Source organism: Notolabrus celidotus, chromosome 17 (assembly GCF_009762535.1).
Source record: "Notolabrus celidotus isolate fNotCel1 chromosome 17, fNotCel1.pri, whole genome shotgun sequence".
NCBI lineage: Eukaryota > Metazoa > Chordata > Actinopteri > Labriformes > Labridae > Notolabrus > Notolabrus celidotus.
In genome coordinates this window covers 16,214,309-16,238,933 of record NC_048288.1, presented here as the reverse complement: position 1 = coordinate 16,238,933, position 24,625 = coordinate 16,214,309, and the positions used below count along the sequence as shown (strand labels likewise).

General features: G+C 41.2%; 1 protein-coding gene and 1 long non-coding RNA gene across 4 annotated transcripts in view; one reads left to right on the top strand and one right to left on the bottom strand.

Moving 5' to 3' along the window:
- The window catches only part of LOC117828608 (partitioning defective 3 homolog), a 465,785-nt gene that overhangs the window by 183,554 nt on the left and 257,606 nt on the right, over positions 1-24,625 (bottom strand). For both annotated transcript variants that reach the window (XM_034705788.1, XM_034705789.1), the window contains exons 13-14: positions 18,707-18,895; positions 17,399-17,569 (exon numbers count right to left, since the gene is read on the bottom strand). In XM_034705788.1, the coding sequence (XP_034561679.1) occupies positions 17,399-17,569; positions 18,707-18,895 (360 nt within the window). The remainder of the gene's footprint in view (positions 1-17,398; positions 17,570-18,706; positions 18,896-24,625) is intronic.
- On the top strand, positions 1,500-6,612 carry LOC117828610. Of its 2 annotated transcripts, XR_004634461.1 has the most exons (4): positions 1,500-1,595; positions 1,908-1,959; positions 2,724-2,860; positions 6,395-6,612. It is a non-coding gene; the product is annotated as an uncharacterized LOC117828610 (long non-coding RNA). The 2 variants fall into 2 exon arrangements; XR_004634460.1 differs by lacking the exon at positions 1,500-1,595 and having other exon boundaries at positions 1,848-1,959.

The window sequence follows — 24,625 nt, the reverse complement described above, 5'->3', positions numbered from 1 at the left end:
TTTTCTTCTTCTTTTGCTATTTAATACAGTTAGCATTCTTCTTCTTCTGTTTGCTAATGCAGGTAGCAAACAGCTTTAAGACGCTCTATAGCCACCGTCTGGCAGGAATACTGTATTACAACCAGGTACCTCTATAAACAATGAAAAATTATACTTTTAAAATGAGAAAATAAAATCGGTGGTAACTATTCGATTTTTACAGAGTGAACAAATATTTAAATATTCGGAAATTATTGCCCATCCCTATTCATTACCTACTTCAGGGTTTCTAAAACCGTGCCTTTGCTGCCTGGCAAATAGCTACTAAGTGTCAATCTGTCAGTCAAATTGGCCACACCCCTGACTATGTCTAACTATGCATAACTCTATATCATTAGAACAGATGGGTTATGGAAAATTCTCTACACCACTTGAATGAAAAGATGACAAATTTGTATGAGCTCAAACAGGGTTTGCTTGTCTTGTAACTTGGGGAACGACCATTTTTACCCCTTCCATGGCTTTATGTTTTTCCTGAGGGCTGCTGCTTTTTAGTAGTAGTATTTCCATATGAGTGTCAGCTAACATGAGCAAACAAGTGGAAAAGAGACATCCATCAATAGGATTTCTATGGACACTTAATTTGCAGGATAAAGCCCTTCAGTTGACACTAACATAAAGGAAGTAATTCACGCATAGTCAACTTGATGCACAGAAGAAAACAAGGGTCTACAGTCCTGATAAGATGCTATCAATACTGCAGAAACATGAAATCGGGGCTCCAGCGTCCATCTCGGCTTATATGGGTATTTTCTGGCTCAGCAGTGTGAAACAGCTCCTGTAGTAGTGCGAGCTGGATAAAGCTCCATGGATTTCCCATAGTCCGATAGACAGCTGCCTCTAACAATAAACCTCAGTAAATGGACCAGTGACATTTGCCATGTGGTCGATATGCTACACTGCTGGTTATTGAGCCTACTGTACGCTCTGCACGAGTCAGTCCTGACAGGGGGGGGACACGGTTAGCAGTTAGTCTTTTGGTCTGGGACCATTGGACCCGGATACTGTGTCCAGTTTTCATCAGTCAATACTCTGATAAATGTGGTATTTTTAGGGCCGAAACCAAAGAGCCACCAAATGTTTCTCAGGAAGAAGAAAAAAAAGAAATTTCTCACATCCACGTGCAGAGAGTTAAAGAATCAAGCTTAGGCCTTGACTTTATTTCCCACAACGCTCCATATCAGCCTGTGGGCAGCTGCGGGAATGCACTGAACTCCCTGTACACAACCTATTACAGATAGCTCCCTCACAGCTAGATAGTTCAACTCTGTACCTCAAGCATGCTTTAAACCAGGAGGCCCTGGCTAATATTGATGTCTCACAACACTCCACTGGCTCCCAGCCAAGAGAAAGGGAGTGAAAGATCAGACAACAACCGCAGCAGGAAGACTGGAGTTAGGAGGAAGAGTAGGAGAGGGTTTTTCGGTAAATAAATAGAAGGAATAACAAGAAAAGGGAGGATTTGTGGGGTTGTGGCAGCCAAGACTACAGTGCTGTGTGGGTGCTGCCAAGTCGCCTTCTCGTGGGAGTAGTGTGCCCTGGGAGACGCATACCAGGTTAGAAGGACTTATCGGCTGTTTAATATAAATGAGAGGTTTAATGAGGTTGAGAGCGCAGGACTTTATCGGAACAGCGCGTTGATAAGAGCGAGGAGGGAAAGACAGTGTGTGTGTGCGTGTGAGAGACAGAGAAAGGGGGCTGGGTCAACACAATTACAATCAGAGCCACGGCCACTGCCAGCCGTATAATAAAAAGCATGTCCCTGGATGATTCAGACTCAATAAGGTTCAAATTGTCGAAATGAAGATTTATTTTACTCGCTGCTCTCTCTTACTCAACCCCTGTCTGCACTTTTTAATCTCTTTCAGATCTGGAGGAGACTTGTCAGGAGCTGAAATGAAGTAAGATGGAGGGTTTAAGGTAAGAAAATGCGTGGACAGAGGGGAATAGAGTGAAGCAGCTGAAACCGAATGATATGAAAACTTTGAAGAGAACGTGTCAAGAAGAATTTATCTCAGAGAGACAACTATGTCACTACCTCTCTCTATCTTTGTGAGCTGAATGGGCTTATTTTAAAAGTATTCATTGGCTTTTATGGCAAATAGACTTTGGAATCTAGTTAACACAGAGGCAAAATGGCAGCAATTTAATCTTTGTGTATCCAGTATTAATTAAGTCTGCGTCTGTGCATGCTAATGCTTTGGTGTTTACCGACTTGTGGGTGTTTGACTGCCTGGTCTGACTACTGCATGACAATTTATGTGATATTTTGATGTAGACTAGACTCTGCTGTCACCTGACATTAATCATCGCAGTACTAATTGAAAAAAAAATGTTCAGGAAGAGATGCAAACCTGCAGAAGAACAATGATTTATGCAGAACATAAATAAACAACAGGAAAAAAAGGTATTTAGCATGAGCATTGATTATTAAGGTTGCTTAGAAAATAAAAAAAAATTTAAAGTTTAATATCAGAGAATAAACAGAAAATCCACATTAAAATAAATGCTTAGGGTTTCAAAGTGTTCAAATCTGTAAAACAGCAACACAAGTTGATCAAAGAGCTTAGCTGTCCCAAAGTGAATGTGCTCCTTCAGGTTTTTCAGCCTCTTTGTTGAGAATTTAGTGCCTTCTCACTGTGGCTCTCATCACCTCATCATGTGTTTAATCTGCCTTAATCTAGTCATTTTCAGAGTGGATTATCCTGTTGACTGAGGGAGAGAGCAGAGCATTGTGACTTACACTGAGCCCAGTCAAGATCATCTGCTACTCAGCTCCCTCTGGACTCGCTAAGCACACCTGTGTGTTTGTGTGTTCAAGGTAAAGCTGCTTTTCTCTACGTGTGAATGTAGCGTGGGAGCGCATGTGTTTGTGTTTATCCATATCTGTGGTAAATGCAGACTCGTGCACAAATATGCTTTGCCTTTGCATCAGCATCTGCCTGACCTTGAGTCCTCAGAGAGGGGGAAGAAGCGGTTTGTTGACAGGGCTGGTCTTAAGCTGTCAACTAAGGCTAATAATGCCTAGTCCACGGCCATTTCCTGGCCTTCTATCCTGGTCTCAGTCCGTTGCCATGGCCCTAATCCAGTCAACCTCCACCATAATGCTGTAATTACCAACCTTAAGCTGCTGCATCCTGCCCTGGGCACAACTCACCTCTCTGCTGGCTAGATACCCCGTTTTCATTAACTTCTCACATCCACCTAGAGCCTCCTCTAATGCCAGTGCTTCCCAAAGTGGGTGCCCAGGTCTTTTTGGAGTCTTAGCAAAACTTCAATTTCACAAAACAATCACAAAGATGAGAAATGAGCAATAAAACATTTCCCAATTGGATTTAACTCGCCCACCCCTTCGGTCTCTCAAACTTAGGACTCAATGGGCCGATTGTCTTGGTGCCTTTGACATGTGAAATTATGGGCATCTACAGAAGGCCTATATGACTATAATATGTGTGCACATCTAAAATCTAAAGAGGCCGTTATTAAACTTTACTTTAAATGTGTTTGCATCCTAAGGTTTATTAAACTGCACTTAGCATAATCTAATACTGAAGGTGATACAATGTTGTTATTTAAATTATGACCCAGTGACTCGCCAAATGACATAATTATATATCCAATAGATTTGTTGACGTTTTACCCACTTGAGGTTTGAATGAAATATCACAACAGCTGTTGGATTGACAGGCTTCATAGCAGCACCAGAATTGGGGACAGCAGTAGCTCAGTCCATAGGGAACTGGAGGGTTGCTGGTTCAAGTCCCACCATGGACAAAGTGTTGGTTCACTTGCCTGGGCACTGCCGAGGGCACCGAACCCCCAACTGCTCGAGATGCGCTGGTTGATGGCTGATCCATGTCAAAAACTGTGTAGCATGACCAAAAAATAACAAGAGTGGAAAAATTGAATTTCCCCCATGGGATTAATAAAGTATGTAAAGAAAAAAAAAAGAAAAAAAAATGAGGGATGGTCCCAGGATGCTGATTTAGGTCAGTCAGTAGACAGTCGCCCCATAGAGATGCTGAAGTTCATGCTGCACTGATTACAACTTTGAGCACTTACACCGTTTTTTTGTTTTGTTTTTTTTTTACATTTTTTCAGCAGCAACACTCCACAGTGAGTGATAAATGTAAGAGTCAAAAGACAACAGGATATTTTTGTTAGTCAGAAAACAGGACCTACACATGTACATAACAAAATAAGCAAAGTGTTAAGAGGTTTTTCCATAGGAGGTGCCACAATTTTCAAAAACATGCTTTGTTTATGACATAACTCTGAACACTTTAGGTTAACTTTTGAGAATTTGCAACACATATGAGGTCACACATGAATCTGGCACTTTCCCAACTCGTTTCCTTGTTCCTGTCACTTCTCTAAATTGAATAGCTTCTATCTTATTCACCTCTCTTCAGTGGGGATCTATATTACCGGTTTAAACCTGTTGGATTTAAAAAAAAATTTAATCCGCAAAGTTTAAAACCTAACAAAGGGATTCTGAACAGCCAATGAACGAACATACCTTGTTCTATGCTGCTAAGTTAAAGGAATAATAGTTTGTGCATGTATTTACTGTTGCATCAGAAGACTTGGGGTTTGAAGACACTGAAACACACTTCACCTCTGCAGTCTTCAGCTGAGCCTGAGCAGCCCACTCAACCACCAGATTCAATATATTATTTTCTCAATTGGTCCTATTGAGTTTCCCCTGCCGCTCTAAAATGAGTTAGTCCTCAGAGAGGCGGCTGGGAATGAGGGCCCAGCAGCACTGGAATTGCATTTCTGCAGCTCTGTGATCTACTTTCCCCAATTTAGTCACAGTTTTATTCTAAACTGCATATCCCAGAGTGCACCACTCTATAGTCTTACTCTATCCTTTTTCCATGAATCACTGCCATTTGTTATGACAACAGGAGGAGCTGATGTTCCTACATGTCATGATCTAACTGGACTACGATCCGTCCATATTAAATTGGGGTGGGGTTGGGGAGGTCGGCACAGATATCCCTCCCCTTCTCTAGCCTCGGATATGCCCCGGCATCTCAGCGTCTTAAGGTCTCTCCCAGCAGTGGTCAGCTCGATACTAATAAAACCATAATTTACTAGGCCGGGGCTCTGATTGATAGCTCTCTCAAGACTCTATCGATCAGCCCTTCTCTCGTCCAGCAACATCTTTTGTTCGGAGCAGCCACTTCCTTCCCCCTTGTCTCTTTGCATAAACGTTCCAGCAGTGACTAACAGCACTGCTTTTGGAAAGGATTACAAACAGGGGACATTGGTATGTTGAGGAGACAACTTTGGTGCTCTTTAATAAAATAACACTAAGTAGTTATATCTACTCTCTGCACAAAGTTAACCAAGCTTCTGTTTCTGCAAGCTACTATGATGCAACGAAGCGAACATGACCACAGGGGATAAGGTCTCTGCTGCTTTGATCTTTCTCCTGAACCCCTGCTGCTTCCCATCAATAATAAAACCCTGTTTCAGCTCGCCTATTACCTGACCATGTTCGTAATGGTTGGTTGGAAGAACAGTAAGGTTGGTTATCATTACGCACAACATTGAACATAGCCGAAGATAAACCACAGAAATATTTCAAGGTTATTTTTCTTTAACTCTGCTTTTAATCAACCCCTGTGTTATGTATATTTGATGCATCGTTCACAGCATTGATTCCGCCCTCTGCTGTATGAAACATTAACCCATGTCATCATGTCAGGCTACAAATTTGGAGGAACAATTTGGGGTTCAGTGTCTTTACTGGAATCAAACCGCCAGCCTTCTAATTGAGAGACGACTCACTCTGCTACGGAACCCCAGCCCCAACATTGTGTCCCCATGTCGGGCTTGAACACACAACCCTGAGATTAAGGATCTTATGCAGACTTACTGTGCTCACCTTTAATGAACATTTATTTGACAAATGCTTTCACTTTTGCTCTTCTTGCATTGGTCCTTGCATTTCATATCTAGCAGCACAATGCAAATGATTGTGGCATCCATTGTCCCTCTTAATAATAGACCAAGTACGTCGTTGACCAAGTCGTCTAAGCGCGCCCCATGTACAGAGGCTATAGCCCCCATCCCAGAGGCTGCAGGTTTGATTCCAGTCTTGACCATTTACTACATGTCCTCCCCCACTCTCTGCTCTCACATTTCCTGTCTCTCCTCAGCTGTCCTATCCGCTAAAGGCAACCCCCCCAAATAGATATAAATAAAAAATAATAATGGCTCAAGTGAGAACTGACAAAATAGAACTGGAGTCCTATTTTCTATTATTCCTATAGCTGCAGCATCCAGGCAACCAGGTCTGCTTTAAAGGCTGTAATTGTCTCGTGTTTTTTCTATCAAAACAAAGGTCATGGTAGTCTGCCCTGAAGGGGACGAGGGAACCTGAAGCCACCTGTGACTGCTCTAGCTATATGAGGGCGTGGGAGGCGCCATTCAAACGACTGCAAGGCGACCTTCAGAGAAGACTTGCTGTTCTTTTACAACAGTCTATTTATTGTGTTTACAGAAATTGTTACTTTTTCTTTTGTTTTCATTACCAATGTATTTATGACAGTGCTTGATTATGTACATTTTTGTTTTAGTACTTTGTTTTTATAGTCTCCTTTTCATTGAATGTTAATATAACTGTTGTTGACACTGCATATCATATAATTTGCTGTTTGTTTTCTTGTTTAGAGAGAACTGATGATCTGACATCTGAAAAGTTAAACCCTGCAATTTTTTCAATTTTATTTTGTAATAATGAAACTAAACGAAACTCTTAGATATGATCAAAGGCTTTTTATTTCCCAAACTGGGATTCCTTCATTTTCCACAAATGAAAAAAGAGACTACAAAAGATAAAACATGCATTTTTTTATCAACTATTCAAAAGTTTAAACCAAAGAAAAGAGATCAAATTAGATTAAAACATTTTTTTCTGATTATTTTATCATCCTCTCAGGTTCTTCATTAAAGCCTCAACAGTGGAGTAAATGTCAGGAGCACTTTTCATTTGTTTGTTTCATTCATTTGTTGAGGAGCAGCAGAAACCACTGCACATTTCTATAATTGCAGGACCATGTCAGTGGCTTAAGGAAATGAGAAAACGCAAAACCAGAAACACGTCTTTTCAGGTGACTAAATGCAATGGAACACTCTGCAATGGTTTCTTCAACCACATGGTATTTACATAATTGCGGTTGCTGGACTAGAAAGTCTTTCAAGTGGTCAAAAGAAGGGGGGAGTGTTTTACATAAACGCTTTAGATTTATGTCTGGAGGCCAACTTGAGAGAAAGCTCTGCTGAGACAAGCACAAAAAAAAAGTGAAAGTTAGAAATATCTGAATTGAAGGACTGAAATGATAGCACTGCTGTCCTTGGGCAGAAGCTCTGTCTCTTTGTTATCATGAGAGCTCCGTGGTGGAGAACCAGAAAGTGCGAAAATAGTACACTGTGAAATTCAACTCAATCTTCAGACATGTAGAATAAGCAGAGTTCCTCAGCGGCAAACAGCAGTGAGGATGAAAACGGTTTTGAGATGAAGTGTAAGTTTCTGTTGCTCTGATTAATCCTGTGCCTCATTGGCAGGTTGCAGTTGCGCTGTCAAAAAGGACAACAATAAACCCACAAGACAGCCAAGTCTGTCAAAAATAGTTGATGTCTGCAGGAGAGCTCCTTCATAAACTACATCACAGACGTACGGGGAGGCGTGCGCTTAGGTGTGATGAATTTCAAATCAGAGAAATGAGACCCAGCCACAAGCATGCTTATCATCAGTCTGTCTTCTCTGCGTCTGGATGCTGGTGTGATAAATACCTTTGTAATGTCATGAACTGCCACGGCTGCTGCAACAGACAGAAACTAACATCCAGCACGGAGTGAAAGTTCAGAAACAGGATAAGAAGAAAGGGAAATGGAGAGGAGTGGGGGTGAATGTTTTAGAGATAATACAAATCTGTCTCATTGTTTTGGCACAATCTCTTCACATTAGCTGCTGTTTTAGTTTCCTGATAATCCACATTATACTGAAATTCGTTCTGATATTTTGTTATGATAAACAGATTCCTTTGTTCTGCCCATATAATGGTTTTATCACAGCAAGATACAAGGGCAGCTGATTATCTGCGGGTCTGAATAGCTAAGATCACACTCAAGCTAAGATCAATTAATTGAATAAGTCTACTCTAATCAGGCACAACAATAGTTTTAGCATTAACACCTGCCTAATGTAGTGAAGGCCCCTGTCTGGTCAGGTCAGAGGCGAAACAGCCCTGACGTGACGAGACACAGTCTCCACAAGACCTCTGAAGGTGTGCTGTGGTATCCTGCCACCAAGACGTTAGCAGCACATCCTTTCAGTCCTGGACGTTGTGAGGTGGGGCTTCACTCTCCTCAAGCATCAGTAAGCCTTGGCTGCTTATAACCATGTTCCTGGATCACCAGTTTTCCTCCTTTTGACCTCTTGTGATAGTTACTGACCTATGCAGACCAGGAACAAAACAACAAACGCTGCAGTTTTGGAGATGCTCGGACCCAGTAGTCTGGCCATCACAGTTTGGTCTTTGTGGAAGTCCCTCACATCCTTGAACTTGCCATTTTTCTTGCTTCCTGCATGTTAAAATGCCTAACAAATCCAACCCATGGTGGCAGTTACACAAGGTGTTAAATGTTATCCACTTCACATGTCATTTAGAGCCGGGGTTCCCAAACGTTTCGGCCTGTGACCCACAAAATATAGATGCCAAAGACTCGCGACCAATCTGCCCCTGAAGTGATTTAATATGGCTTCATATAGCTGGTCTGCAGAAAATTAGCCTACCTACTGTATATGAGCATGTGGCTGTGTTTCCTATGCTGTTATGAATTAACCTGCTGCGACTGATGCTTTTGATAATGAATATTTCACTAACCCTAAACCTAGGAGTCATCTGGCAGCAAAGAAAGGCAGAAAACTCATTACATTTTCTATTTTCAAGGTTTTATTTCAAATGTAGCTACTATTTTTGTCAATATTTTTTCACTATAATGGGAAAAATGTACTATGTCTGGAAGACATCTCACAACCCAACATTTGTGTTTCACGACCCTCCAGGGGGTCCCTACCAACACTTTGGGAACTCCTGATTTAGAGGATGGCCTGCAGGTCCATCTATGTTTTGTTACTTTACGATACTTTAGATTGATACTAAGATTTCTGCAGTAAAAAAAAATGACTTAACCTACAAAAACATACTGCTTATTGTTTTCAGATTATCACAAATAAATGCTACAAACAGGGTAAAGAGGCACTCAGAAACAATTTACAGTAACAAACATCCAATCGATGAATACTAATGTTTGAGAGGCCAATAATCAGGCACAATAACCAGTGTCAAAAAACCTGAAATCATCTTTAACACAGATTCGATCGCAAAACTATTGTAACTGATTGAGTCAGAGGACTTTGGGTTTCCGACTCGAGGATCAGCCTGTGCCCTAAAAACGTGGAAGATTGAGAACATTCAGGAAGGGGGGGCAAAAATAAATTGAATTGAAATGACTTTTCATAAATTTAATTGCTTAAACACATGTGAGGATATATTAATAGAACTCAGATATAGACGTATAATTTATAGAGTCTCTGAAGTACAGATGAAATTACAACGCTTCAAACAAATTGGCAGTGACCAATCATATCACTCGACTATCTGGGGCAGAGTGGTAGTTTTTCAAACAGGGGCTATCTGTGGAAGCAGAGCAGAGAGGAAATTAATTGTTCTGCTGTAGAGTGTGTGTATGTAGGCATCTGTGTCAGTTTATGAAAATGTTATGAAGGATACTTTTTGGACTTAACTGCATTCGTGTGATTTCAAATTAAATTAATCATGAAGTAATACTTTGACTTCGAAATGCAGCATCAGCGAGCTTGCTACTTTCGACTCACTGTTTCTTTTACAAACTGTTATCTTATGATTTAGGTGACCACAGCCTCTTGTCTTTCTTGGTTTTTACATTTCTCTTTCGTTCTAGTCCCTGTCACCAGAGATACAAGCCGAGGAGGCAAAGAGGAGACAGGAGGATAGAGGAGTCAAGGCACAATGAGAAATCTATACTTTGGGGCCATTATTCAAAGCGATGTTAGTTAAAGCTCCCATGTGGAGTTTTTCCCTGGTTATGACACGGTCTCAAATCAATACATATGCCTCTATATGACTTACTTAAGCAAACAAGACTATCAGTAAGAAGACTGACTGATCTTATACTAATATCATTATAAATGCGTGAAACCACTGCTGCAAGGTGGGTGTTAAATTAAGTCATTAACAGCATGCTGAGAATTCTTGATAAACAATGCCAATCACATATGTAGAAAACAGAATCAGAGATAAGATGCACAACTTTTCCCACAGGGGGCACCAAAAACAACATGATCTGAGAGTTACTAACAGGAGCTTTAAACACGGCAGGTGCATTTTGCTATAAAGCTCGACACTGAATTTAACTGTGACATATTATGCTCTTTTTCATCAAAATATATTGGTTTAAGAGGACCCCAAAACATTTCTTTAAAGTTTATTGCTCAAAAAAACACTTTGAAATCAGATTTTGGCATGCCTGTAAACCCCTCTTTTTCAGCCCTGCTCAGAACAGGCTGTTTTCTGTGTCTGTACCTTTAAATGAGAATGAGCTCTCTGACCACGCCCCCTCAGGAAGTGGATGTGCCCTCGGCTCTCCAGCACGTTGATCTAATGTTTACATGTTGGCTGAATATACACGGCTGCTCACAGACCCGCGTTACTTCAACCCTCTGAATCTGATCCAGAATCTGATCCTGAAGGAGAGGCGCCTGCAGCAGGACCTTTCTGAACGATTGGTCACAGATTTTGTGTTTCTTGTTGTTTTATTTGTCAGTATGTCGACGTGTGTCTTGGCACACAGCTACGAACATGTAACTATGTGGCTATGCTAACTAGCGCTAGCACTTTACGATGAAAAATAAAAATCATCCACTAGATCTTCAAATCTGCAGACGTTGGGAGTAAAACCGACCTTTGTGTTTATTAAGACAGCCTACAACTAGCATGCCTCCCTCCTAAGCTCCTTGTTAGCACACATGTGTGCAGGTAATGAAAAACAGAGGAGGAGTTGAGTTACATTTTTTTACAGTCTATGGGCTGAACAAGCTCTGAGCTCTGACTTCTGTTACAGACCAGAACATGTTGTGATGTAAAAAAAAACAAACACTGAAAACTGAAACGGCTCATTTCAGCACACATTTACAGAAAGGTGTAGAAATCAGAACAGGGGCAGAATGGATTTTTTTTTTCATTTCCGGGGGGTTTGTAGACATGCCAGGGACACATACTTCAGGTAGAGAACCATTAAAAAGCAGATTTTGCATAATATGACCTTTAAGGTGTCATCCCTGCCTGATTCTCCCCAACATGTGTTTCAGAAATTAATAAATCATTGAGCATTGTGGGCAAAGATCAATTTCTGGGTAACAGTCAGATGCAGGAGCAAGGAGACAAAGAGGCTTGAAACAACAATGTGGAGAAATGAGAAAAAGCCCAAATAGTGTCCTTGCACTAATCAAGACCTGTATTTCTGTGCTTGAATTGGAGCAATGGGTCCACACTTGTCAGATTTTGAATCACGCTCACAAAGACCTTCTGGCTTTGTAAAGTTGTTCTAACAATATGCAGAGCCAGTTTTGTAAGCCTTCCATCCATCTTTAATCAAACTGAAGTGTTTTTCTGTCTTTGTCCCAAGGTTAACAAAAATCTAATTTTAACCCAAGGCAAAGGCCACCACAGCAGTATAAATAAGCCAGGTACTCCAGCTCAGATATGAGTTTAATCACACAGCCATCAGCAACACCAACCACTTGTCTGTGCTACTAAGAGGATTCGTCTCGGTGCGAGTAACCTCAAGTCCTGCTGAAGGAAAATGGGCTTCTTGGTGACCTTAGAGGTTATGTGGAAATGTGTGCGTGTGTCTTTTATTCTTGCAGAATTTCTACAGTACGTTTATGTGTGCATGCCTTTATGTTCACAGCCGTACACACAATGATTGTCAGGAGTAACACTTACGAAAGAGGAGAGAAGTTTCCATCCGCAAACACCCCCAAAACTATATGAAACGATATGAAACACTGCTCTGTTCTAACAATCCTTATCGTACTTTAGCCCACAGGACCAAAAAATGATGAAATCAATGTAATTTTCATGGAGTGGTGTGGCCTGGATACGCTGCACACATTGAAGTCCCCCCCCTCCCCTCCTCTGATGCATGAGGCCAGGCTGCTCGGCTCCTCTCCCCTGCAGACAGTGATGGATCTGATTCATTTCAATGGTGGCCTCCAGTGCTCACTCCCATTCTGCTGGGTGACAGTGGCAAACTGGCGCTGCCTCCACACATATCTGCCTGGCCAACACAGCAGAGCAGGGGAGGGATAAGAGGGGTAGGTTGTTGTAGCTGCCGGGAGCTTGTGTCGACATTTAACTTCTGCATTTATACTTTTGGTTTGCAACTGACCTTAAATTCTTCATTCACATTCTTTTTTTTCTTCTTCACTCTGAGTGTATTTAAATTCCCTCTAGTGGCACATTTCAAGCACTAAGCTTTTTGAAAACACTGCTTCTTCAGAAGTGCATGACTGCCTGTGATCAGAGTTTAATGGAAGGAATGTAAAGTGTGCTTTAACTTATCTTTCTCCTTTAACTCACACTCTCTATACATATTTCTCTGCTAAATCACCCTTATACTAATATACAGATGAAATTATACATCAACCTTTAAAAAAATATCTCCTCTTTTCACCCAACAAAATTTGCAATGGTGGTAGTGGGGTCGTGTAATAGCAGAAATATAAATATATATTTGCTGTTTCTCATACTGTGTTTTCTGTGACCTTAGCTGTCTGCTTAGTGTCGGTCAGTCTACCTGTCTGCCTGCTGGTGAGGGATTAAAGAAGACAGGAGAGTGACTGGACCGAAGTGATAGAACTCACTGAACCTTGAGGCTGGGCTTTCCCTGCAGGGACATCTGTCCTCCCTCCCCTTGTTGGGAGGGAAGGCCAGTAGGTAAAAAGAAGAAAAAAAAAGTTTTGTGCACCAGAAACAGCAATGCTTTTGAAAAATGTATGGTGCAGCATTGGCTGGTGTTTGGCACTACATGACATAACAACAGATTCTGTAATAAGTGTAATATGATGTAGACTTTCTGCAGTTTGTTTCTTATGTTTAAAATATGAGTAAAACTTTTGTGATTTCTTTTTCTGCACACAAAAGTTACAAAAGCATCAATCTCTGTATCCTCATAATGAAAGTACGAGGCGGTAGAACAGTAGAAATGTAGCTGTATAAGGTAATCTAACCCTGAGGGTAGTGTTGCATTGCATTGCAGCAAAAGTTGAGTCACATTGAACTATTTTCTCTGATGACTATACTTTGGGTTTGCCGCAGGCCTTTGTGTTGGCACCCTCGCTGTCTGATTACAGTGGGTTGCTCCATATGAATGACAGGGCTGCATGTCTTTAGACATAGTTGTGTTGTCTGAATCGGGCTGATGACAGTAGATCGGGGGAGGAGAGCACAAGACCAAGCGTGCCATGTCAAACTTTGTGCCTCCTTACATCAGAATCATTCACTCCTGGGCCCGTCTGTATGCCTGATTGCATTTATCATTATTTTTTAGGTGCAATAACTCTTACTGGTGACATTTCAAAATATTGAGAGATTCAATTCTATGTTTTCTTCTTTTCATTTTTGGTCTATCTGATTATATGTTGTGTGCACTGATGCTCTTACATAATTCAAACCAGAGTTCTTTGTGAAAATGGCCAGGAGGACTTTTTGCAAGAAGATGGAAGTTATCCCAAAACCAAAATTCACAGGTTAATGTATTCATGAGTACCAGTAATGTGCTGTTTTCTGTTTTTTGGGTTGGCAGGAGAAGGTTAGTATGCTCTCTGTTTCTGCATTGCATCAATGTAGAAAAAAGTTGCTTGAATGTAGAAATAAGTAACTTGGTGTGAAAGGCCTACAGTCCTGGGGCTGAGCACTGCCAGCTGTAAACTAAGTTTGCTGAACTTAGCTATGATCAGTTCTTTCACTCGGATTTACGCTGAATGCACCAAGCTTAACTGAGAACAATCGTAGCTGTACCCAGCATTATTATGTACAATCACAATCACAATCATGTAAACGCTCACAGGGCAGCGATTGTAGCCAAGTTACATGCTTTCATCCACTCTCTTCTCCTGTTAAAATATCTGCAGTAGGTATGGATAACAACATTCAAAAGAAAAAAGAACACAAAACATTAAAACTCAAAGACATGTTTGCACTGCAAAACTGGTCAACAATGGTAAGGTCCTCAACCAAAACTGGCTTTATAAAACAGCATTATCATTGGAAATAATTCCTGACTTTCTTAAAACTGAATGGCACAGATAGCTCAAAGCAGAGAGCCTAATTTTCATAAAACCTGAGAGCTATAGCGCCTGCAGGAGAGGGGGCAATGCTGTCCAAAGCATGCTGCAGTTAAGGGGTGAGTTCTTTGCTTTCTTGCCAAGATGAACCTTAAAATTAGCTCATTGTCTCAGATCATGAATTACTCTTTCTCACTGTGATGCATTTTCATTAATCATTCTGTAAACAAAGATGTAATGCCACTGTGCTTTTTGAGAGTTCTGTGACTGATTCTTTTTCACCTTAAATAGGCGGACTACTCTGACTTTCTCAACTTGCGCCTGCTCCTTCTGACGTGTGACAGAGCTTAAAGCCTCAGGTCCACAGGATGCGTGGCGTTAGGTATTGGCTGCGCCGTGACCTGCGCATCCAATACGTTCCCTTTCTAGTCAATGCTCTAGGGTGCACAGGGCTGCTGCGGCGCGTCTCAGCTCCGTCTCGGGAGCGTGCCCCCACGCCGCTCTGCCAGAGATACACTTCAAGTGTATTTTCGACGGAGCCCGCGCCCAGCACGCGTCAATACGCACAGAAAAGAATGACCTGGACAGGAAGTCAGGCACGAGGATAGCATGCAACATCCGCCAATCTCAAAATAAAACACCACACACGGACTCCCGACCGTTTAAAGATTGTTCAGATCAGAAATAGTCATCGATTATGGATGTGAGCTACAAACAGCCACATATCTGTGATCCATGTCGACTACAACAGGACTTTAAGATGATAACTGTGTCAGAAGGTAACAGAACAACAAAGTAGAGCAGAATTATTATTATTAAACTCATCTAAACCTGCAGAAATGAAACTTAACAGTTCCGCAGCATACTCAGTGATGATTAAAGCACAAAAGTAATGGAATACTGTCCAAATGAGCAGAAATTCAACCACAGAAAGGCTCTGTGACCTGTTGTTTGTTTTGGGTTCTCTCTATGGTGAACCTAGCTTATCCTGCCTACTCTGAGCTGGCGCTACACTCCCAGCACGCGTCCTGTGGACCAGGGCGTAAGCCCTCGGACGGAGCAAAGCCGTGTCGCAGTCGAAACGCGGCGCACACGCATCCTGTGGACTCCCCGGGTTAGTCTAACTGCTGCACAGCATGTAAGAGGAAGTCAGCAATATCTTCCAGTTCTAAGTCAAGCATAAGGTTACACCCTGGTGTGTGTCCAGTTGGTGCATTTGGCCCCTTGATTATTTTGCTCCACGGCAATGGTGACCAGATCCAACAAAATATTGCCCAAACTGGAGTGGAAAACAAGTCATTGCCACTACATGAATTTCTTCCATCACAAAGCAACATAAAGTTTTTCTGCAAGCTGCTGTGTGACGGGATTCACTCCTGACAAAAAAACAATCCCAGAAATATGCATGGGCTCAGGCAAAAACAGTGAGTCTTTTTTATTGATACATTAAGACGTGAGGCATCAGCAGGAAGAATAGGAACCCTGTGATCCTGACACACTAACATTAGTCCAGGCAAATGTAGTAATTGAAGCTAAGCAGTGCAATACCTGTTTTTCACCTTTGATGGTTAGGTGTTTTAATTCTAGCCATTCAGTGGGATCATTTCTCCAGGAAAAATAAGGTAAGGGGAAGAGACACTGATGCATGGCAAGAATACTGACTTTGTAGACATAGTTTTTTTTTCTCAGGTAGACAAAAAAAAGTTCCTTGATGTCCGGATATCTTGTTTTTTTAATTGGCTCAAGGTGTTTTGCTAGCATTTCAAATCATGGTTGCTTTTAGGGCGCTTTTCATTTTTCCTTTGGTATGTGTTGTTTTCAGAGTATTATGCGTTGTCCTTGGTCTAAATACCACATACCATATTTTTTGTTATTAATGACTAATACTTGTGAGAATTTAACTCTAGTCCCTGGTTGTATTCATACCATGTTTCAGCTTCTGATGAGGGCAAAAGAGGTGGATATTGACATTCAAAAAATAAAAGTAATAAGCATGTAGGGCAACAGGGGGAGAGGAGAGGAGCGAGACAAAAGGGCTAGGAGGGTGAAGGGCAGTGAGGGGGACTGGGGCCCAGCGTGGTACTCCAAACTGACACACAGCCACAGGACACAGGCTCCAATTAGAGTCACAGAAACACTAATCAAACCTGATCTACAACCTCTGGCTGCAGGGTGAGAGAACGTGTGTGGAAGTATTCACAGATGAGTCTACAGTGCTGAAATACAGCTACCCTGTGTGAAGCATTTTCCATTCAGCTAAATCGTACCTGCATTTATCTAACTCCAATAAAGTGTTTCCTAAAGACACCTATAAAATTCCCTTGCTTTTAATATTCCTGACTGTTGCTTTAAGACAAATATCCACCTTGTAATACATTTTCCTTTATCAGCCTATCCACAGGGTTATTCCGCAGGCCTGTCAATCATAAGTCAGTGAAGTGCTTCTTAGATATCATATCAAGGCCCACTGTGGGCAAAGAAAATCATACTGCGAATGTGGGGGAAAATATGATATCACCTATCTCACACAGGAAATGGGACTGTTTGAAGATTTGCATAGTGGCCTGGATGCTTCATAAATGTCCTTTTTTCAGGTATCTCAAAGCAACGAAACGTATATGTGTGAGATTAGGGCCGGGAGAGCCACTCTCATTTATCATTCACTGCAGCTGAAATGTAGCTATCCCTCTTCTTCATTGAATATGTCATCCGCTTGTCCACTGACAGGATCTGAATTGAAGCATGCATTTGTTTAAGCTGCATGTATTAAACTGTATGTGTGTTCACAGCACACAAAAGCAAGCAGTCCGTCTCGGTGTCATGGTGGCTCATGATGAGAATGCTAAAAACAATATTTGATTAAAGGTATAAACAAAGGTAATTAAATCTGACTCCTTATGGGGCTAATTAGTCCCCGGCACATCAGTGTGACTTCTCCCTGACAGTAAAGCTTACCCCATTGTTTTTGGACACATGCCGGGCAATGATGAGCTGAATCATCCCTCGCTTGTTGCCTTCTACAGACATGGATTTGCGTAGTGTTTCCATGGCGTCCTGGTTGGTCATCCCGTGCAATGACTCCCCGTTGACCGCTATAAGTTGGTCGTTGACACGTAGACGCCCATCCTGCAGAAATGCATGAGGAGATTTTAAATGACCTAATAATAATAATAATAATAATAATAATAATAATAATAATCAAAACTTTATTTATTCAGCACCGTTAAAAACAAATTTTTACAAAGTGCTTTGACAAAGTTCAAAAAGCAAAGTAAATAATTTGACAGACAGGGAGGAGGAAATTTGATCAATGCAAAACAAAATGCAAGGCAAGAGGTTAAAGGGAATACACGTCAATTAAACAGTATGGAGTGGTGTGACAATGGACCAGTAAATCATTGTTGAGAGGTTTTTCAGGGTAAATAGATAAAAATAAATAAATAAATAAAATTAATTAAAAATGGAGAAGTAAATAAAAGCATTAAAGGGCAATAAAAGAGGCTTTCAGAGTAAAGGGACAGCATCACATCGGGAAAATTAGAAAAAGTGCAAAGGATGAATTGGGAACATTAAAATAATAACAGAAAAAAAATAATAATAAATTAAAACAATAAATAATAAAATAAAATAATCAAATAAAATTTAAGACAATGAATTAGTTGGATAAAAACTAATATTAATAATAAAATAGAAGTAAAAGCAGTTAGAAAGATAAAGTCACATGAAAGCTAGTCTGTAAAAATGGGTTTTAAGAAGAGATTTAAAAGATGTCGAGGAATGACTTTAAAGCACTTAAGGTAACATTTTCAAGGTACTGTTGTCATTAATTTTGAGAAAACACATGTATTATGTGCTGAAGCTGCTCGTGAGGCACGTTTTCAAGGATCACGTGTGACCTTTAACCCAGAAAAAACCCTCAAAGTACCAGAATAAAATCATCCCCTGGTCCTTTATTCAATGTTCTCTGCTAATGGCAGTTTAAGTCTCTGATTCCAGACATTGAAAGACTTGTTCAACAATAGCACTGATCCTTAAGAACAATTAGATATGGCACTTTAAAAGCATAATAACACAGTTATGGTGTCTCAAGGATGAAAATTCACAGTGTGATCTTTGTGCCACTTAAGCAGCACTAGCATTAAAGTGCACAAAAAATATGTCCCTATGACAGCGACTCAGCACTCATCTGTAGGTCCTTGAGGCAAAGCAAAGTGATACATTAAATTGAAATCAGTCAGGGCAGTGGTCAGAGAAGTTACTCGCCTTGCTCGCGGCGCCTCCGTTGATAATGGACTTCACAAAGATGCCCAGGTCAGCATGGTTCTCCTTGGAGCGGTTCCCCTTGACACTGACCCCTAGGCCTGCTGAGCCTGAGTCATTCAGAGGGATCTCAAAGGTCATGAACTCTTGTGAACCATCAGGGGTCAGCACTAAGTCGTCATCATCCTGCTGCTGTGGACAGTAAGAAAAGGAAATGTCATCACAAATGACAAACATAGCATACAATACAATACTAAAAATAGGTAAACACAGTGCAAATATAAGATAGAATAAAATAAATTCAAATTTAACTAGGATTATGCCAGATGTCCACTCAACTTTGATTAAAAGCCAGGGAGAAGAGGAGAGTCTTAAGAGAGGATTTAAAAACCTTGATTGATCCCGCAGAGCAGATATGTTGGGGCAGGTTGTTGGGGGGGAAGCTATCTGTAACTTTGGTTAAAAAAATAAGATGGAAAAACAAAGAACAAAGAAAAGATAACAGAGAGTAGAAGAGCTAAAATTGAAGAACCGGGACGGTGAATGACAAGAAAATGGAGAGCAAGCGGGAGACAAGATAAAGAGGGGGAAAAAGACGGGAGCAGGAGAAGAAAGCGAATGGATAGCAAGCATGTCACACATCTAAGGGCTGTCATCGCCAATTGGCCGTACTGTCTAGCCAAGCGTTGCTAATTCTTTTCCACACTCATGAGCTTGGTGGAGGGGCAGCGGGGACGGGGTACAACTTTGAAAACACCAGGTAGCAATTTGGCGCTCAACAACAGTTGCTTCCTCTGAACAACATCCCTTTGAAGGATCATTTAGACACGTTAAGAATACGACAATCCTTGTCTGTGCAATCCATGAAGCTTTTTGATGAAGATTACCATTAAGGGGTTGTGTTGCAAGGCCGGTGCATGGTAAAAAAAAAAAAAAAAGCTGTCTATTTGAGGTGGCAGAAAGGTGTGAGACAGAGTCTCACACCCAGCATGATCAATTAAGATGGAAAGTAACCACTCTGGTCCCTCTTATGTGACCGTTTTTACAAAGAGTATGAAAAAATAAACAAAATAAAAGCATGTGTGCGTTTCCCTTCTTGTCTGCAGCCAGTAAGGATGTGTGAAAGCAAGCTAATCATGCATAGAAAACATCAAAGGTAGAGAAAAACTTGCAGTATCTTCCTTTTTTGAGTACAGAAAAACTGGTAAAGAGTTAAGACTACGACAAAATAATTTATTTTTCAGTAGTTCACTGCCTGCAAAAGCGTTTTTGCAACATGGCGGGGTAAATATTCAGAGAATAAAGAAGTTAATCTCAGTCCAACAGTTTGATACCGGGGTAACTCAGAGAGGGAACACGCAGGCCTCTGATTCTGAGTGATTGCACCACTCCACTTCTTGGGAGTTATGTGCCTTGCTAAAGGGAACCCAAACGGCAGCAGTTGTTGTTGTAGTGTTTTCCACTCACAGGTTTATATTAAGCAGATATGAGCTGATGCCGATCATGGAGTCCACTCCACAGGGCGGCTAAGACAGAGGTACAGTAACTCTCTGATTGGCCAGATTGTACTGTACCTGCGTAGTTATTGCCATGGCAGCCGTATCCACATGAACAATATACTGGCAGTGAGAGCAATCAACCCCAGATACCCAGCACAAGACCTCTTTAAATAGACTCACATCAATACACACATATGCAGCCAGATGGATGGCGGCCAGGTGTGTGCCCTTCACAGCTGCTCAGATAAAGAGTGAAGCGGAGGAAAGAAGGGAAAGGTAGAGCATGAGGTGTTTTACTTTTTTTTTTTCAGGGGCTGAGGAGTTATTAGGATGCAGCGGTGCGTTCAAGTGAAGGCTCTTTTCAACACCCTCTGACTGAGCCCCTATTCCCCCGACGGCCTTTCCTATCTGCCCCTTTTTTCTTTCTTTCAGCTTTTCTTCTCCTGCTTTTCAAACAGCGGTACACCTGTCCGTACAACTTGACAACTGGGCTTTGTCCGCGACTGGACCCCTAGGAAATTCAGACCTCTGGAATCCACTTAATCATACCGCATTTCAACACCTCCAGTTCTGTTACGGAAATTGCCGTCTCCTGTCAGGAAATGACCCTTTCTTTTTCCTCACACAGCTGAGTGAAGCAGATAGGGGACCGCATTAAAACAATTTCTGGAGTAAAGTTCTGTACGGTGCCAAAAAAATTACTCTTTAATTTAAATCACATGAAACGCAGGACAAAATAATCAATAAACTACATGTGACTCCGGAAATACGGAGTAAATATGACAATTTATGCAATGCTCTGTGTCGCAAATGTCAGAAACAAGTAGGCACTTATTTTCACTTAATGTGGTCGTGTCCATTGATATTATCATTCTGGTCTTCTGTCCACACTGAGATCGAGAAGTTTATTGGCATCGGAACAGAATTGAACCCAAAGCTGTGTATTCTTGTTATAAGCTCATTACCTGGTCCAAAGGCTGAACTGCTCAATAATATGTTGTACGCTGCCCGCCTTTCAATTTCGCAAGCCTGGCTCGATGCACATCCACCTACATTGTCAGTATGGTACGACAAATTATTACCTATTGTTCCTTACGAGATATTTTTTATTTTTTATTCATTTAACCTTTATTTAACCAGGTAGGTCATTAAGAACAAATTCTTATTTACAGTGACGACCTGGCAAAAGGTACAGGGTCAGGGATAACAGTAATGAAACAAACACAAAGGGTAAAAACTTAAAAGACAAGTTAAACATGACAGGACAGAACAGAGCAAACAACGAACAGCGGCAGCAGGAGCCCAGGATTAAAAGGATTAAAAGCAGGTGCAGGTGTGTTTAAGAGTGTCCAAGAGAGAGTTCCTGAAGGCTGATTCTGAGATGTAGTGGACCAGTTTTAAAGTTTTCTGTAAATTGTTCCAGTCTTTGGGCACAGCAGACTGAAATGATGACTGACCGATGACTGAATGTGTTTTGGGGATTTTCAGCAGGATCAGGTTGGCTTAATGTGTGTTGCAAGTGGAAGGTGCAGGTTGTAACAGGCTACATAGACGGAGGTGACAGTCCAAGGAGAGTTTTGTATATTAGCATGTACCAGTGTATTTCACCGTGGATGTGTAAGGATGGCCAGTTTACAGAGGAGTATAAAGTGCAGTGTTGAGTTCTGAAATGGGCATTTGTGGCGAAACGTATGGCAGAGTGATAGAGAGAGTCCAGCTATTGCAGAGTAGATTTGGAGGAAGAACATGTACTATAAGGAACCCTTGATGACTTTATCAAAAAGTGGTCCCCCCTGAGTGTGTATCTTGGCAACGAGTGGTTATCAATCACCTGCATTGGAATAGACTGAGAATTATTATTCTTCTTTTCTTTTCTGGACTTAAATTAATAATGTAATACTTAAATATCTCCCATTTTAGTGTTTTTTTTTTGTTTGTTTGTTTTGTTTTTTTAATGTGCTTCATGATTTCATATGAAAAATAAAATGCCATAAAAAAAAAATTAAAAAATTCTTATCCACTGCTGGGTTATATATAAAGAATCAGCGCTTTAAGTTGTAAAGATGTCCTATCAAAGTTTCTCAAAGCTTGACAGCACAAATATTAAAGCGGCACAGCTCATGTGTATGATCAGTTGGCTTTGAATGTAGGCCTATAGCAACGCTGCACAAACATACAATTTTATTCTGAAAGTGCACTCATGGATGAACGAGCTTGTGCGTCAGTGCCAGGGTCAGTCTTTATCCTTAATGAAGATGTTTTATCAAAATAAAATAAATAAAAAGTGCCTATGAGTTATGTCCCTGGAGAGGCTTTTAGCCCAGCAGTTGAAGATAGTAATACATTGGATGAAAAAATTGCTTTGGATGGACCCTGTTGGAGTCTGTGCGTGTGTATGTGTGTGCATCTGTGTGTCTTCCAAAATGATGACAGAATAACCACCCACTCAGAGCTGTGTTCCGGGAATAGCGGGCCGAGGCAGAGAATGAGAGAGCACTGTAACATTTTCATCAGACAGGAACAAGCGCCGCTAGCCAAGAATGAGTTTGTCAGGCTGCTTGACAGACCTCGTTGCACCGATTCAGCTCGGGCTGGCAGGGCTGGATTCAACTACTGTACCTCTGAACAGGAGGGAAAAGAAAGTCAGCTCGTTGTTCTGAGCACCTGAGACATAGGGGACAAAAGTTCTGACGATAGTTGGAGTGATGTAAAACACTGAAAGGTCGCATGTTTTACTTTAACTGGAGTGAGAAAAGTTTCATGCAGAGTTCCTCTGCAATATCTTTAGTGAAAGTCAAACTCTTTTCTCAGGTACAATCACAGTGTGGAAACTTATTTAACCTGGGGTTACAAATCCAAATTGAAAGTGATGAGACTAATTTCTCCAGAGAGCTCCACTCACTCTTGATGGTTGGATGTCACCAACACCTCCACCTGTACTGACAGGAACAATTTAAACTTGACCGTGAAGACACCTGGCCTTCCACATTTACCAACTAACCTTTGAATAGATTACAAATCTCCCTCCAGATATCATTCAATCAGAGGGAAGTGACTGGATAGTCTTTTAACTAATTAATACACTGCTTTCTTTCTATTAGCCCAGCTGAATTAAATACTTGACTGTGATTGGTCATAACCCCATAACAATGGTGATTAACTCTGAATAGCAAGCGCAACTTCAGGGACAACCAGATCACACACACCATATGAAATTAGCCCAAACAGAGAAAACCAGCACATTTCTAAAGTTTATTTCACCTCTTCCTGTTGACACTGTGGCAAAAATAAGTCAGTTCTCAAAAGCATCGATAAACAACAAGGAGGATACTTTTAATATTACTCTCGATTTATTTGGGTTTATCTTTCCACCAGAGCAATAATTCTTTCATGACATGTTGTTAATCTGCATGCTGTGGTTCACATCTTCATCTGTGTCTATCTCATCAAAATGATGACAAACTGTTCAAGAATAGTATTAGTCATAAAGGATAAAGAAAAAAAATGTTCGGAGCCATTAGTACCATTCCTCCATACATCCACCCTCCTTTGTTTATCTGGGATCGGGTCACAGTGGCAGCAGGCTAAGCAAGTCGACCCAAACATCCCTCTCCCCAGCAACATTATCCAGCTCCTCCTGGGGGATCCAGAGGCGTTCCCTGGCCAGATTGGATATATAATTCCTCCAGTGAGCTCTGGGTCTACCCCAGGGTCTTTCTTGCCAGCTGGACGTGCCTGGAAAACCTCTGAGGGGAGGCGTCCAGGAGGCATCCTAATCAGATGCCTGAACCACCTCAACTGGCTCCTTTCTATGCAGGGGAGCAACAGCTCTACTCTGAGCTCCCTCCAGATGTTGGAGCTCCTGACCCTCTCTCTAAAGCTGAGCACAGACACAATTCGAAGGAAACTCACATGAGATTGAGGAAACAAGGCCGTTATATATTTAAAAGTCATAAAACATTTGAAAGATAGAATAAAGCAGCTTTGAGGAATGAAAAAGTATACCTCTGGGCTCTGTGGTTGGTGGAAACAGAGTTAATATCACACTAAAATTAAAAAAAGTCAAGATATCAAAGCTGGCTGCAAATATGCATTGTGATTTTTATGTCCAGGTACTTTGAAGGTCAAACTTAATACGCTACTATTATATTGAGGGTTTGTATTTTCATTATTATAACCCCAATAACTTAAGAGAATAGCTACTTGTCCAGTTCATCACAAAAGCCCACAGCCTTTTCTTTTTGCTCTCTCTGCCATAGCAATGCAGTCACAGTTCATTATACAATTAGGTCCTTCATTAATTAAGGCTGTAATGGGGTAGTGCCCATTCATTACAGTCCATTGTCCTGGCAGGGGAGGGGGATAGAGGCAGCATTTGAACAGGGATACACAGAGATGAACAGAAAGGGGAAAGTACTGCTCA